Source organism: Aspergillus tubingensis (assembly GCF_013340325.1).
Source record: "Aspergillus tubingensis WU-2223L DNA, scaffold_11, whole genome shotgun sequence".
NCBI classification, from domain to species: Eukaryota; Fungi; Ascomycota; class Eurotiomycetes; order Eurotiales; family Aspergillaceae; genus Aspergillus; species Aspergillus tubingensis.
This window is the reverse complement of record NW_023336285.1, coordinates 1,749,272-1,764,699: the sequence shown is the minus strand read 5'-3', so window position 1 is coordinate 1,764,699 and position 15,428 is coordinate 1,749,272. Positions and strand designations below refer to the sequence as shown.

General features: G+C 48.5%; 6 protein-coding genes and 1 non-coding gene across 7 annotated transcripts; 2 read left to right on the top strand and 5 right to left on the bottom strand.

The window, feature by feature from the left end:
• Nucleotides 1-733: 733 nt before the first annotated feature.
• On the bottom strand, nucleotides 734-1,906 carry AtWU_09935 (COP9 signalosome subunit 1; the record flags this gene model as incomplete). The annotated part of the gene is made up of 10 exons (XM_035505041.1): nucleotides 734-866; nucleotides 921-956; nucleotides 1,009-1,035; nucleotides 1,092-1,217; nucleotides 1,271-1,315; nucleotides 1,363-1,403; nucleotides 1,469-1,498; nucleotides 1,557-1,703; nucleotides 1,750-1,839; nucleotides 1,892-1,906. The coding sequence occupies 10 exons, from the start codon at nucleotides 1,904-1,906 to the stop codon at nucleotides 734-736; spliced, it is 690 nt and encodes a 229-aa protein (XP_035360934.1).
• A 1,199-nt stretch (nucleotides 1,907-3,105) lies between these two features.
• Nucleotides 3,106-3,826, bottom strand: AtWU_09934 (uncharacterized protein; the record flags this gene model as incomplete). Its single annotated transcript, XM_035505040.1, has 3 exons — nucleotides 3,106-3,471; nucleotides 3,546-3,640; nucleotides 3,703-3,826. The coding sequence occupies 3 exons, from the start codon at nucleotides 3,824-3,826 to the stop codon at nucleotides 3,106-3,108; spliced, it is 585 nt and encodes a 194-aa protein (XP_035360933.1).
• Nucleotides 3,827-5,749: 1,923 nt separating this feature from the next.
• Nucleotides 5,750-6,696, top strand: AtWU_09933 (uncharacterized protein; the record flags this gene model as incomplete). The annotated part of the gene is made up of 5 exons (XM_035505039.1): nucleotides 5,750-6,181; nucleotides 6,277-6,302; nucleotides 6,358-6,452; nucleotides 6,508-6,565; nucleotides 6,624-6,696. 5 exons carry the CDS (start codon nucleotides 5,750-5,752, stop codon nucleotides 6,694-6,696), a joined length of 684 nt encoding a protein of 227 aa, XP_035360932.1.
• A 726-nt stretch (nucleotides 6,697-7,422) lies between these two features.
• AtWU_09932 (putative choline transporter Hnm1) lies at nucleotides 7,423-9,759 on the bottom strand (the record flags this gene model as incomplete). The annotated part of the gene is made up of 13 exons (XM_035505038.1): nucleotides 7,423-7,589; nucleotides 7,665-7,849; nucleotides 7,925-8,056; nucleotides 8,117-8,174; nucleotides 8,242-8,454; nucleotides 8,511-8,538; nucleotides 8,592-8,615; nucleotides 8,668-8,855; nucleotides 8,913-9,101; nucleotides 9,152-9,328; nucleotides 9,379-9,429; nucleotides 9,502-9,582; nucleotides 9,651-9,759. The coding sequence occupies 13 exons, from the start codon at nucleotides 9,757-9,759 to the stop codon at nucleotides 7,423-7,425; spliced, it is 1,602 nt and encodes a 533-aa protein (XP_035360931.1).
• A 913-nt stretch (nucleotides 9,760-10,672) lies between these two features.
• On the top strand, nucleotides 10,673-12,244 carry AtWU_09931 (Zn(II)2Cys6 transcription factor; the record flags this gene model as incomplete). The annotated part of the gene is made up of 1 exon (XM_035505037.1): nucleotides 10,673-12,244. One exon carries the CDS (start codon nucleotides 10,673-10,675, stop codon nucleotides 12,242-12,244), a length of 1,572 nt encoding a protein of 523 aa, XP_035360930.1.
• A 349-nt stretch (nucleotides 12,245-12,593) lies between these two features.
• On the bottom strand, nucleotides 12,594-12,665 carry AtWU_t246. Its single transcript has one exon. It is a non-coding gene; the product is annotated as a tRNA-Arg (tRNA).
• Nucleotides 12,666-13,387: 722 nt separating this feature from the next.
• On the bottom strand, nucleotides 13,388-14,972 carry AtWU_09930 (sn-1,2-diacylglycerol cholinephosphotransferase; the record flags this gene model as incomplete). Its single annotated transcript, XM_035505036.1, has 6 exons — nucleotides 13,388-14,294; nucleotides 14,342-14,419; nucleotides 14,475-14,518; nucleotides 14,580-14,705; nucleotides 14,766-14,869; nucleotides 14,945-14,972. The coding sequence occupies 6 exons, from the start codon at nucleotides 14,970-14,972 to the stop codon at nucleotides 13,388-13,390; spliced, it is 1,287 nt and encodes a 428-aa protein (XP_035360929.1).
• Nucleotides 14,973-15,428: the final 456 nt, after the last annotated feature.

The window sequence follows — 15,428 nt, the reverse complement described above, 5'->3', positions numbered from 1 at the left end:
GTAGAGGCGAAGTGGAGAACAAGCGGGTCTTTGAGGTGTAGGCGTCCGCGGATGTCAGGAAACGGCTTCGTTCAAGTTCATAGATGGTGATCCAGCAAGATCAGCCACTCAGCAGTATGAAGGGCAATCTGCAAATCAAAACAGCAGTATGCAAGCCGGCAGGGTGGGATGTGCGGGTGAGATGATCTATCGCAAAGGTCACCGACGGCCGCATCATTTGGCCCGATCTATCGACGTAGCTGCCTAGGCTGCGTTCACCGCCTTTATGACCGCCTCGTAGCTACCCTTAGACTTCATTCCTCAGGCCACAATCAGGCCAGTGGATACTAACTGGTCTCCAGTTACTACACGAATTCCTGGTTGTACCTAGATAGTCACGCCCAATATGGTAAAATTTTTCAGGCTGTATCTCTAGATACAAAGTCTCTCACGAATTCCCCTTGCAGCGGTTCGCAGCTATTCTGCGTTACCATTAGGTTCGCAACAGTCCATGTCCCCACTAAAAGCCCTAGAAACACTGCGAAGAGGTAGCTGTGCTGCAAAACAATTGTCATGTATAGTGACGAAGATGGAGTTGCCTCCAAGGAAAGCGAGGCAGCCTATAACGCCCGCATTCGGCTACTGGTATCGATGACCTCGTTCCTCTCAAGGCTAGGACTTGCAGCAGCTGTCACAGACGTTGCGAATTATCGGGTGATATTCCTCCAGTCCTTCCTAGTCACAACAGGACTTGCTACACAATAGTAAACAACTCTGCGCAGTGATTTTCGATTATTTCGTTAGTCTGACTTAAGTTCATCACCACGAAATCATCAGCTGTGTCGAGCGTATCGAGAACGATCAGATCATCCGCAGATTGTGACCGACTAGAGAGAATTGGAATCAGTATAATACTCTACCATACTCCACATGGGGCCTACCTGGCTTCTAATGCGTTTGTACTAATTTCAAGCTCTCTTCTGGCGTGTTATTACGGAGATCGGCACCAAAGAATGGGATTATACTTACTCGACACCCATGGTCACGTCAGTGTCACTAATACAACAGTCAGATAATCATTCTTCAAGTTGCGTGGCTTCGAAACAACATACCTAGTTGCAGTTGGGACTGGTGATACACTCTCTGCCTCAGGGGCAGGTAGGCTCGGTAGGTGGTGAGCAGGCAACGTCATTTCTTCCCCTGGAATGACTTGGGCATTCGCGGGGCCAGAGGTCAGTCTTAACCAGCTTAGTTAGTGAGAACATAGAATAGGGGATCATGGACCACCTACGCAGCCGGGGGAATAGCAGGCAGTCTCAGCATGGTTGATGGAACACTTATCTCATCAGTCACCATATTTCAGGAAAGAATCATGTATCTTACCTGCGCATTGATGCGGCAGCATGGACAGGACCGCGTCGGCTCTATATCAGATGGCCTTAGCATAAGCTCATGGCTAGCCCCTGTCAAATAGCTGCAGAGTACATACAATATTTAGAGCATGATTTCCACGCCTTGCCTGAACAGATGTACTCAGCACTGTGCAATATTGACAATTCAGCTCACGGAGTACTTACAACATCCGTGATTCTTGCTCGAACACGCTCGCGCCGTCTTATAGCTCGCCTTCTGTTTCTGTTACGACGGGTCACGATTCTATCGAGAGCTCTTTGAGTTTCCGTGAGGTTAACTCTGGTTCCAGGCCGGTGCGATACCATGAGAGACTGCACGAGAATTAGTAGCCGCGCTGTAACAGCCAGTTCAACGTACAAGTTCATAGAGGCCCCGACAAAGTGTAAGGAAGTTACATTGTGTATCTTCGTGCCCAGGTCTAGAGCAGAAACGACAGAAACGGGATCCCTAAAGTAGCTGTTAGAGTAGGATTATAGCTGGCGATGAGGACTGCTCTTACGCGGTCACCAGGCATCTTGTTTATGCAGAAAGCGAAACTCACGACGCCTAACCTCAAAGATGACAATAAGGTGGTCAGACACAAGACAAGGCAAAGAGCACCTTGGCGGCTATTGCTCGTTCTCTCAGACTCAAGATAAATGGAAGGTTGTTATGGGATGAGAGATAGCTTTAAGAAACTAGAGGTGATCAAGAGACCCGAGTAGTAGCCGGAGATGAAATAAATGGATCGTGTCCTTTCGATGTGTGGGAGAAGTAGAAGACTGTCCCCGAGGGGGGAATAGAACCAGCGCAAGGAAAGATGTTGCAAAGAAGTGAATGGGTTCCGTGTCGACCAAACTGGCAGGAACACTGGGGTGACCTGCCCCGGCCAACCGGAGACCCGCCAGTGTTGTGAGTTGCCAAAGAAGTTGCTGAACACATTGGAAGAGTGAATGCAAGATAGGAAAGAAGTGGGGACAACTGCTGCCAATACTTGGAGAAGAGAGGTTGTTGTTGCTCTGAGTGCGGGTGTTGTTGATCTCTCTGAGAAAAAAGATGCACATAAGTCATGCTTTGTGGTAAAGAAAGTCAAGTAAAAGATGCGTAAATCCCGTCCCAGTCGTCGACAGTGACCCTCTTCTTGGTAGAATGCCCCAGGAAGAACAGTATTAGTACATTAAGAGCAGAAGGTGGAGAACTTCTTCTTCCAAGGAGTGTAAAGAATATGTAAATGACCATCGTGCGGTACATCTCCACTCAAACTCGACTCACTTTGTCTTCACCATACTGCTGCGTTTGATTCAAAAGCGACAAATGCCCAGGGATACCTTTCGGGGATAATCAGTCGCTCGTCTCACAACATAGCTATCAGTAGATGCCATTCCCTGCAGCCTTTTGCTCCCAGCTGTGTTAATTGGTTGTATCTCATTTGGACATCACAAACTGCGCATTACTGCCTCAAATGCAGCACGCCTGGATCAAAGTCTCTATTAGATCTGGAAAGAGTAGATGGTCTCATGAATTCCCATTACATAACTTGTGTCGACTTTGAAAGAAGACGCCCCATCAATTAGCTGCGAGCGCTCTCAGTGAAGAAAGAAGATTATTTCAGAGATCAACAAAACATGCGCGAAAAGTGACTATTACATAATTGTGGCATGCCCCATTACAAATGTTCCAACCTTGGACTTGGTAGAGATGGCATTAATTTCGTATTGACTTGTAGCCTTGGTCTCAAAGCAATGTCGTAAACCCAGCCAGGAAAGCTCCCACAACTACAACCAGGCCATATACCTGCCCAAGGTCAGTTGACGGCCTGGCTGCTGCTCCCTTATCAGGGACTCCAGTAAATGGCGGAAGGGAAGTTGTGGCTGCGGCGGTAGTGGAAGCAGCGGTGGACGTCACGTTCACACGCTTGGGGTCCTGTGCACCACAGGGGTGCTCAGACCGGCAATTTGACTGGCAGGTCGAGTCGCCATTGCATTGAGTGACACATTCGTCATTCTCTTCAGTGCAAATAAAGTATGGGATGGTCTCTGAGTACTGAGATGAGTTGGGACTCAGGCCATTGCTACAGATGCACTGGTATTGAAGAGTTTTCTGCATTCAAACCCCATTGCATTAGTCAAGATGAAGTAGATTGGATAGATAGGGTTTTTATCATTCGCACTTACAGCGTCGCATGTGTTCTTTTTGGGTGAGCCCGATGTGTTTGGCAACTGATAACAAAGTAATGGACATTGCGAGGTCTGAGACTGACACCATTGGTCTATCGTTACACAGTCAGATGAGACATTTGGCACCATAGTATTGCATACAGAGAGAACATACTTCTTGTGTCGATCGGGACGCTATTGGGGTCAAAGGAGGAGGAGGAGGTGGTGGTGGTAGTGTTTTGCGAGAGGACCAGGCCAGCCACGGAGGCTATAGCAATGAGAGGACGGAGGAGAAGCATATCGAGTGGCGTAAAAGCGGTGGGTACGACAGCGGAACTTGAGGGATACTGAAAGAAAGGACCTTGAACTGTGACGATGATGCAAGATGTCAGTGTTGATCTCTGTAACTAATGAATGGGAATCTGGGGGATATGATAGCCTCGCACATACGTGTTCAGTCTAAGGCAGCTTGAAGTGTAGTAGAGTTTTGGACAGGTAGTATGCCAAATTGATGGAGTGGGCTGCTGGTGATATAAACAAGGGGGAACTCAAATAGGAAATAGCAAGAGCTCGGGACTACCAGAGGGAGAACCGAGAGAAAAGAAATCAGAAAGCCAAAAGGGCAAGCGATAAATAGTGAAAAAGCTGGTGCTCAAAGCTCGGTATAAGTATTCACGCACACCGTACTACTTTTCGCCCGTTACGCGAGGTCAGCTTGGGGTGGTGGCGGCGCTATCAGTTCCCTAAAGCTCCAGACGGCTTCTTCTGGATCCAGCCATCAAATTCCAGGCCGGGTTGGCAAGAGCTAAGTGAGTGGCTAGTCTCCATCTTTCTTATTTTCTTTTCATGACTGGAGTCCGGTCCCATTGACCGTATGACTCTTACCCACCGGGGGGAAATGACAACGACGGGGCCAAAACAGGTTGAAGACAGAGGCGAGGGAGCAAGACAAGAAACGCCGGAAGAGAGTCCGGTCGAGTTGGTACCACTAGCCGATTGGAAAGTCATCTAGCAAAAGCTCCATACAGTGCGATAGCAGATAGGACTAAGTTTCTGTCTAAACCCTCGTTGGCGGGTTGCAATATCGATTTAGCCTGTCAGGTAACATGGCCCCTCTTTCCTCCCTGCTTGCTTTGCTGCTATGTTTAGTTATCGTTCAGCCATTGACTGCAGGTTTGGGAGAATTTGCCAGCGCGCCTGACTTCTGCATGGAACAGAAAGCAGCAGACCAGCCTCTGATGGTGTGAGGATGTCTCAGAAAGAGACCCAATTGATAGGGTGAATCTTTCCAGATGGCTGACAGCCGACGGGGACGGGGAAAGCAACCGCACCTCGGCTGGAGCAGGATTGGGGGAAGGGAACCCGCATTGTCTCAGTTGAAGGACCCCGACTGGGCGATCCTCCATTACTGGAGAATGCCTGATTGGGCAAGGCTACTCTTGGCTTTTTCTAGCGTGGACCCTGGTAACTAGCCCTAGTTGGGACTAGGAGGAATGAACTAGTCTGCGCCAAATTGGCTAGCGGGAAATAATGCGGCCGGAATTGGATTATCCAGATTAACTAGTCTAATCCTGAGAGATTTTGAGTCTTGCTTCTGCTGCACAAAGAAAGCTTCCTGCGTGACCTTTTTTTGGGTCTCATTTTTGATGCAGAATGGAGATCTCTTTCAAACAAAAAGCATAACCTTCGAACTAGATGTCTTGTGGTAATTTATCATACTTTCACCCATACCAAACAGACCTACAGTATGTCTTTGCGGGTGCTAGATAAGCAGCACATGACTCGCTCCTTCTGGAAAGGCGTTGGGCGACGTGGTCCCGTGATCCCCGTTGGCTCCTTTCGGAACACGGAGCGTGGCCGGTGCAATGGCTTGATATCGATCGTCAATCCATGGGCTTCAAGCAGCAATCCCTCCCCCATCTGAGACATTCTATCTTATCAACATCCCTTCCCCCTCCTTTCAGAGTCTCCGCTTCTCTCACTCTCGGGTATCATACCGAGCCATACCTGACCTAAACCCGGGCTGACACCCTGTGGCTTTGAAACGCAGTACACAGACCTCCTGTTGTACCAGCAAGCTTCACTAGTAATTCCCGTAAGTGACCAAACATTTAGCCATCCCCCGCCACTCATCTCCTCTTTCGTGGTTGCACGCCGTTTACCAACCTATTATTAGTGACAGCCAGGCTCGCATTTGTCCCGTCCACCGAATATCTAGATGGATGGAGCCAGCGAATGAGGACATCGCCTCCGTGCCTCCGCACCAACCTCGCCCTTCCTCACCTACCCAATCCTCGTCCCCTCCTTCGGACATCATAAACAATGATACTATAGCTGCATCCCTCTCCGACGGAGTCGCTGTGAGCAACGGATCGATCCTTCCTCGGGCACAGGACCTCTCGAATAAGGACCGTCCGGTGTCCGGCATAGTTCCGCCATATTGGAGTCACCATAGAAACGCATCCAGAGCTTCACACATCTCTCTCGACCAGGCGCCAGGCATTACACTAGAGGATCATACAGAGGATCCAGATTGCGAGACTAGTCGTGGTTTGTGGGCGAAAAGTGTGGTTGTCGATGATCATGTCGTCGTACAAGGCAAGACGGGCATCGGATCCTATGTCGTGTGGAATTGCAGGATACAGACACTGGATGTACGTCAGCGTTCACTCGCCAGGCTCTCGTCATTGCTTTGCGATGCTATCTCACCATGCTCTTAGGAGATTTATGTGCTAATAATGACTTGCAGGGTGGTCCCATCACCGTTCGTTTAAGGTGAGCTTGGGAATTGCACTCAATGGTTGGTCTTTGCTAACATTTCTGTCCCTAGATACTCCGAATTCGACGACTTGCGACAACGATTGGTGGCATCCTTCCCACATGCGAAGAATGCCCTACCTCCTCTTCCTCCCAAGAGCGTTATATGTACGTCTGAGACAATACACACGAGTCATCAAACTGACTGACGGATGACACCCAGTCAAATTTCGCCCTTCGTTTCTTGAGTCCCGCAGGGTTGGATTGGAATATTTCTTGAAGTGAGCAGCAGGAACATGGTTTTTGTCCGTGGCTGATAGCTAACATCAATCGGCATAGCTGTGTCCTCTTGAACCCCGAATTTTCCAGCTCACCAGTCGTCAAAGATTTCTTATTCGGGAGACTGTGTTAATCTCAGCATATCACTGAACTCAATATTTAGCTACACCTATTTGATATAACGGACTCGACGATGTTAACGCCTGCCTCGGATAATTATTGCATTGGGTGACGATCCAAGTAGGGACAACAACCCCTGCAAATGTAGGGTCGAAATCGACTAGAGAAGCGATAGCACTAATGCAGCCTTTGAGCTGCTATATATTAATGCGCAAAGTTTACCCCATTCATCTGGACGGTAGCAGATGCATCTTCACTTGCAGCTGAAGGGGCCGTCTTACTTACGAAACTGAAATTGAAGGATCGAAGCTCTGAGAGGCTTAGAGACCGCTAATCATCTTTCCATAATTCGTCCATCGGACGCTATATGTGGCCGTCATATTTCCTATTGCGGATATGGGCGTTTAATTGACTTCTAGCTCAGTACTCAGAACAATCATGACTTGACTTTCAACACGTCAGCCACCTTGCACTGCAGGCATGCAAGAATTGCGACGTTGTTATGACATTTACTTTCTCCCGCCATCCGCAATGCATATGCACAGTATACTTTATTTAGCGTCAAGGATCTAATTAGCCTCAATGGCCATAAATAGCCATATATGCATGTACGGGGCACATGCAGTATCATAGTCCAGAACATCCCAATTATTCCTAATAAATACACAATCATAGATCATAAATTCAATCTTGAGTAAACCTCAGTCAATCCACGCAAGACAAAAAGCAAACCACAAACTCAGCTCTTCCCCACAAGATCCACCACCACCGCCTGCGAAGCATTCTTCTCTTCTTCCCTTACCTTCTCCATCCGTCTCGAATACTTCTTCCCCGCCACAATCCACCACAATAGCTCCAGCAGCAGGAACCCACCGACACATACACATGTATAATTCATATTCGAGGCTGTCATGTTGAAATTAGCATGGATAAGTTTCGATAACAACACGAATTAGGCTAAAAGTATAACATGGAACTCACCAGTAACAGGCATATCATACGGAAACGAGAAAAACACAATTGCAAAGACCAGCCACGCAACAGTGATAATATTGACCGTCATTCCTGCTACGTATCCTAGTGAGAATGGGCCGCGGTGCATGGTTTTTCGACCAAGGAGGACGTTCGTAAGGATGGGGACGAGGTAGGCGATGTTGTTGATTGTTCTGCAGTGCAGGTCAGTATTATTGGGGACTTCCGCTTGATGTATTAAATATTGTGGGGAGTGATGGGGTGCGTACACAGCAGAACTCATCATCGAGTTGAACGCGGTGCTAGAACCAAGGTAAATACAGCCTAGAAGGGCGATGATGATACCCACGCATAGCTGGGCGTTGACGGGAGCTCCGAATCGTTTGTTGACTTTGGAACAACTTGGGATATGGTTAGTGTCTGAGGTCCAGGTTTAATGGGTTAGTTGGTGTAGAACGTACAACTTAGAGAAGGGAAGTCCGTCGTCTCTGGCAAATGCCCAGAGCATTCGTCCGGTGCCTATTAGAGTTACATCGTTAATATATAAATGGTTGATTCGTAGCTTGAAGAGGCAGTTTAGTCATACTTAGCTGTGAGCCGATAACGCATGGTCCCACTGCAACCCAGAGAAGGAAGACGAGGGCAAAGGCGCCTCCGCGGCTTTGGGTTGCCTGGCGAAAGAGCTCTGCGAGGGGAAGACCTGTCGGGGAGTCGGCGAGGCTTGCGTAGTCTTGAACGGAGAACATGAGGCTGAGGAGGTAGGTGAAGCCGGTGACGAAAGCTATGGCGAGTGTGCAAGCTAAGAAAACAGTTGCGTTAGTATATTCTTAGAGGAACGGGCTTTTTTTGGCTTACCTAGTGCTAAAGGAGCGTTTCTTCCTGGCTGTTGCAGTGTATAGTTTAGCTTCTGATCAGGAGCTAAAGTGTGATACTTACGTTTGGCATTTCCTCGGTGATGTGCTGTAGTTCTAATTAGTAATTACTTCCATGCAACGCGAACTGGAATACATACAGTGATCCCATCTAGGCCGCCTAGACTGTACAGGGGGTTGACTAGGCCCGTTATGAAACAGACGACATTGTTCTTCCAGCCGGTTTCGTTGATCCAGGTTCGAAAGACAAATTCTGTGTCGTTGTGTTTGGGGGCAGTGGCTGCGACGGTGACCAGGATGGCGAACCAGGCTAGTTGAAGGTAGCATACTGTTCCATCAATCATATCAGCAGGTGAGCCACAGAAACCGAGAAAGTTATACCAACATGAGAACTTGTTGATTGCTGGCATCCACTTATTGCCAAACATGACGATTCCAGAGGTTATGACGTTGAACCCTTGATACGCAACGAAAGTCATCCAAGGCTGCACAACAAGGTTGGGTCTGTACAAGGCAATGAGGGCGATGAAGTTCGATGAGTAAACGAGGTTCGTAGAGGCAGTGGTAAATATCCCTATAGACATCAGCATCGGATCACTTAGCAGATATTGTAGAGGTCCATACAGCCGAACACTGTGCTCCAGCCAGTCGCAAAACTTAACACATTGCTGTACCGTTTCGGAGCAATGGCTGCAATCCAGTGATACATCCCACCTTCGACTGGGTACGCAGAAACAAACTCCGCTAGTGATGTTCCTAGAAAGCATTGCAGGATAAAGACGAAGATAAATCCGTAGATAACTGGGAAGGTCAATCTCATGGCATTGTTCTAGAGTTACGGGGCTCCGTACGGGCACCGGGACCGCCAGCGTTGATGGAAGTGATGAGACCCAGACCGAGTCCTGTTAAAATCTGGGTTAGATTGTTTGGCGTCTAGCATACATGTTTGTACAAGAATGTAGTGGTTAACTCACCAGTCCAGGAGATGGTACAATTTGCAGCCAGACCGATGAGACTCCATACTGAAAAGTGGCGTTTCAGCTCTTGCTTATGGCCTGTTGTATCGCAAGTTGAAATTCCGTTAGATGTGTGGAATTAGAGGCTTTGGTGACATTAAACGTACCCATCTGCGCCAGGCGCAATTCATCTGCATTCTGGACCTGAATACTGCCTAACCCTTTATCATCAAGGGAGTGAGCGACGGGCGCCGCAGACTTTATGGAATTGTCCATGCTGATTAGGAACCTTGCGCTGTGTAGTATGGCCTATTAGGAGCACTAGGTAAAAAGGGTTTTGAAGAATAGATTGTGCCAAAACATCCTCGTGTGGACATGGAGATTTAGATGTATGGACTTTTTAGCATGGCCGCCGCCTTATCAGCGACACACGACAGTTATCCGACTTTATCAAAGCGGGGAAGAACTTATCTCGAGCACCGGACATGTTTCGAGATCACCGGTTGTCCGGACAGAAAGCCGGAGAATTTAGTACGATTACCACGCTCATTGGCGTGGGGAACAGAGGACCAGTCATGCCGGTCGCGGAGAAAGGAAGAAGATCCTCCTCCCTTGCGGTGATGGGGGGATTGATCATTGGGCATCAGGTGCCCCAGAGCCTCATCATTTAAATTCCAGGCTTATGCTACGCTCTCCTTCATCTATATTTCCGCTCGATACTGTGCTCGTCACATCTACAGTCCAAAACAACCTCTCTTTATGACAGCCAAGAGTTAATACTCCATGGTCGTATTATTTCAGCCAGGTATATATCTGTGGGCATCGCTAACACAGGCGAACAAACCAAGGATTATTTCACGAATGAAGCTAGTATACCTTCCCCACAGAACTAGACTTATCGAGGCAAGATAAGCTCAGCCTTGACTGCTGCAGATTAATACTGATAGGATGAAGTGAATAACCGATGCTGGTTGGAGAGGCATCAAGTGCACTAGCGCTATTGCTGCCGGTCAGGGATAGTGGCAATCTATTGACCAACAGAGCTTCACCATCACCTTACTAAGCTATGCCTTAATGCCCCTAGTTACCATAATCGACTAGCATATGAGCTAATTACTGCGCTCGATGGTCTGACTCAGGGTCCAAGTTCATGCTTCTGCAGAATTCCCGTTGCTCGTGACTGTCCGAAATGGAAACCAAAAGACGGAGACAATATGCCCCCAAGTCCCGCACCGGATGTCGAACCTGTCGGACGAGAAGAGTCAAATGCGATGAGACTCCTGGAGCGTGCAAGAACTGCACCTCCACCGGACGGACCTGTGATGGGTACGATTTCACCCGACTTCCAACAAGAGTCGGCGAGCATTTGCACAATGCTAATCGCCCAAAGTTTCAGCTACGAGTCTGTCTCCCCGGAATGAGTGCAGACGAACGTCGATGTTTTACCTACTTCCAAACACATACCGTGCCTAGGATGGTGGGATTCTTTGATTCGGAACTCTGGCAGCGACTAGCACTCCAGATGAGCCAAGCCGAGACCGCTGTATGCCATGCAGTTGTGGCTCTAGGGGCCTTGCATCAAGACTCCGAAGCTAGAGGAATGCTTGTGCAGAAAGTTGACTTGGATCGTAATGACCACCATCGCTTCGCGCTCGAGCAGTACAACAGGGCCATTTCTGCCCTACAAAAACGCCTGCAGTCAAACGATCCTCAGGCTTGCTTGGCTGTGCTTATGTGCTGCGTCACCTTTGTTTTCTTTGAATACCTTCAGGGCAATCGGGCAAAAGCATTCGCTCATCTCCAGAACGGGCTTCAAGTTTTGGCGAACCGCAAGGGGAACGAGGCACGTACCCTTGTAATGTCAAAAGTATTCCAGCCTGCCCAAGAATCTACTGCCGAAAGGGCACTTCTGCGAGCGTTCGCACAGCTGGATGCTCAATCCGCGTTCTTCAGCGTGTCTGGCTCCGTTACTAGACTAGGAGCACAGAACGGCTACTTGACTTCTGATATTCTCAACCAAGAATTCGACTTCCAAAGCTTGGAGGACGTTAAAGGCAAGCTAGATCCCTTGGGAAATGTCATCTTCCGCTTTCGAACCACCTGCCGGTCATTGCTCTGCAATCCAATGACCGACGTCCTTCAACTCACCGTCGAGCACTACAAGCTACGGACTCAGCTAATGAAACATATCTCGGCCTTTGAGGCATTCAGCGCGCGATTCCATCCATCCAAGATGACCACCAAAGAAGCACGCAGCTTGGACACGATAAGACTTCACCATATCGTCTTAATGGTGGATCTGGGAACCGTACTTAGCCTGTCAGAGCTCGTATATGACTACTATCTACCACAGTTCCGAACATTCGTGGACCTTTGCGAGCGCATCATCAACAGCATGAGAGCAGAGTACGGCCAGAATCTCACTAAGATAGTAGCCGACATAGGCATCATTGCTCCACTAGGCTGGACCAGTCTTCGGTGTCGAGATCTCCCCACTCGACAACGAGCATTAAGTCTTCTTGATTCTTGGCCCCATTGCGAAGGGCCATATGACTCTCGATTCTTCGCAACTCTGGCGCGTCAGGTAGTCGCTATCGAGAGTGAGGGTGAGGTAGCAGGCTTCATCCCAGAACATGCTCGTGTGCGTGACACGTCTCTAGAAATGTTAGGGGATGGACACCATGCAGTGCTATGCTATACGCTATCGGACCCGGAAAAGATGGACCTCGAAGTACATCGACGGCCATTTCTTTTCCGATGATCTGATAGTTTGACCTTGTCATGGTGGAGACCACAAAGCTTATAGAGATGCATAATTATATAGACTAGAATCCCATTTATGTTTACACAGACCTCTGGATAAACAAACAAAAGGCGCGCAATGGAATAAATACTACATAAGCACAGTTGAACTATACTAGGCCACATGCAAAAATACATCATCCCATATCTTTACCAGAAAAACTGAACATTCCTACACGAGCGTACAGCCGAACCTCGAAATATATATTTAGCTGCGGCAGAGTGGAGTGGGGTGTAGCATACCACTGCGGGAACAACTCCCTTAAAGTGACGGGTTCAAAAAAAAAGAAAAACAAAAAAGAATATTCCGACCCACATGGGACTCGAACCCACAACCTTCGCTTTAGGAGAGCGACGCTCTACCATTGAGCCAATAGGCCAGATCTTGATATATCGCTTTTTATAAAAGAGTTATAATGCTATCATCAATGGGATGGAAGGCAGGGCTCGATCTGATAATAATGATAAGGTCTGAGCTTGATTAGGTTTTTTGGGGGATTCACATTGGGTAATGAGACACAGTCTTCAAAGTTTGATCTGAGCCTACCTTATTAGTAAAGTGTTTGAATAATCGGATATGGTCATATATCTCTTTTCATAAGATGCGCATTCTCTGTTAGGTAGTGGTGGCTCTGCGTCTACTGTATAACGTGCTATAGCAAGACCCGAATTTTGTACTCTATACAACTCTATCATTTCATTAGGAGCTATTATACTGTCTATCATCGAACTATATACCGGAAAAAGCTTGACTAGGGACGACTGTTCTGCGTCCGCGTCATCCATCCACTCATGTCGTAAGTTCATCAGCCTGAATGCTGGTGGCATAATCCAAGGGGGGACATTAGAATCGTAGATATGGGAGGACATGTGTACGTCGCCAAGGTAACCAGCAGGTGAGGAAAAAAGAAAATGATGCTGCAGCTCGGATCTGGTTATCATAGAAAAGCCCGAGTTTTCTGCTCTCGCCAACTCCAGTTGCGCAGTTTACGGTCCAAAGTATTCAACAGGGAACGTAGACTGGGCAGCCATTTTATATAGCGCGAACACAAAGGTAGTTATTCCATCAGATGCGTTGTTCACACGCACCATAGGAAGATAGTCAATGGCTCTTGATACCCCCTTTGCTGGGATCAGAGTTTGGGTTGAGGGGCTGGTTCTCGCCAAATTCACGATAAGCCCTGTCTCTTGCTGCCGACTTGTCGCGACGGATTGTCAGACAGTTGATTCCGAGGAAAGTGGTGATCCTGTTGATCACGAGGAATGCCCAGTGCATGTACACAACAAAGGCGAACGCAAGGTAGAGGCGCAGGTACAGTAGCTCCACCCAGGCGCTCACCATAGGGAATCCCAGGCGGGGAAGGTTGGCTAGGATTGCGCCGCCGATGAGCGGAATTTGCAGCACCGTCCAATGGGGGAATGGCTGTCTTAACAGATGAGCGAGGATGATCTTGGTCGTCATGCGTCCAAAGACAAACGAGATAGTCCAGCAGTAGAGGACTAGTCGGTTTTCCGACAAAAGCGTCGAATACGGAGAGAAAAGCCAAGCAATGTTGCAGCCCGTGAATACAATCATCGGCACCCATTCCTTGAAGACGGGCGCGACCGGAAGGTTCTGCTTTCTACGAGCAGCAATAACATTCAGGACGCAGCCTGGCAGGTGTCCGAGGAAGAAGGAGAGGAGGAGAATGGGGACCCAGAGATCCTTCATCGAGTTGTTCCCAAAGATCTGCGGGTAGTTCAGGAATTCAACGATCGGTCGGCTCCAGATCTGAGGGCCATAGATGCCAGAGGCAATCATAATGGCGATCGCGATAAGAAGGCCTTCAGTGGGGCCATTGAAGTAGCCGAGATAGAGTGTATGGGTGTGGTAGGTTTCCCAGGTCGAAAAGTACATTGCGAGGCAAGGGACGAGAGCAGTGTAAGCACCAAGCTGAGAAGAGCCATAGCCCATGGCAGCAGTCTCGAGAAGACTAGCCAGAGTGCAGTTCAAAGAATCGATTCCGTGGCTGAAGAGAGTTAGAGCCTTTCATTCTATGCTTCGATGACCACTTACTCGAACAGCTCTCCCAAACCGCTGGATGTCCCCGTTCTGCGCGCCTGTTTCCCATCGACGTTGTCCAGCGTAGAATACCTTGAAGCATTATTAGAAGTGGTTTCCCACATCAACCATGTAGCCATATACTCACATCCACATGCCCAGAGCAAAACTATAGTATAGCCAGGAAGGAGCCTACAATGACAACATGTTAGCCTCACTGTACTCATAGAGAGCTCTTCCGGGGTCATCTTACAGGTCCCACGAGATCAGGCATGTAGACTTCTATGAGCATCACATTGCCCACGATGAACAGAAACCCCAAGAGAGTGACCATGTTGGGGGCCAGCCAAAGCGGCAAGATCTCGACGAATGCATTCCACTAACCCGCCCATTGTCAGCGTCAGGGTCTGAAGTATAGATCGGACCAGGGCGGCAGTACGTAATGCCTCAGTATATAATTGGAGATATAGGATTTATCGACACTCGAGTACTTGTAGCTCTTGAGGGGCAAGAGCACGTCGTCGGATAGCGAGTCTTGGATCGCTATACAATGCGCGACGCGAATTAGCTCTACAGTTACGTTGGACTGAATAAGTGCTGCAGCAGGATATTACGAACCTTGGATCTTTTTGAATATTACACTCATCTTGATTTCGAATGTACAGTTGGAATGTTGGGGCAAAAAAAAGAAAAGACTATCTGGGGGGGGTTGAGATCAAACTTGGCTCATATCGCGCGGTATGCGACTAGACGGACAAGACGGGGATGGGGAAAGGAAATCAAAGCGCAATCAAACGGACAACGTCAACGCTCTATCGCATATGAAAGAAGGGGGAATACAGACAACGGAATGCTGCAAGGTAGAGGGAGGGGGGGATGTATAGGGGAGAAGGGGAATGAATCCAAGACTTTTAAAAAAAGGTTTAAAAAGGGTTTCGAAGAAAAGGGACCCGAACGGTTGACGATGCGGCACCGAAAGAGGAACGAACGGGCGGCTCCTCGCGCCATCCGCGGATCGGAATCACGTGGCGGTGCCAGCTCCGCAGGGAAGCTTTCGACCGCAAAGAAGAAACGCGACAGGCAAAAAGATAGAAAAGTGATT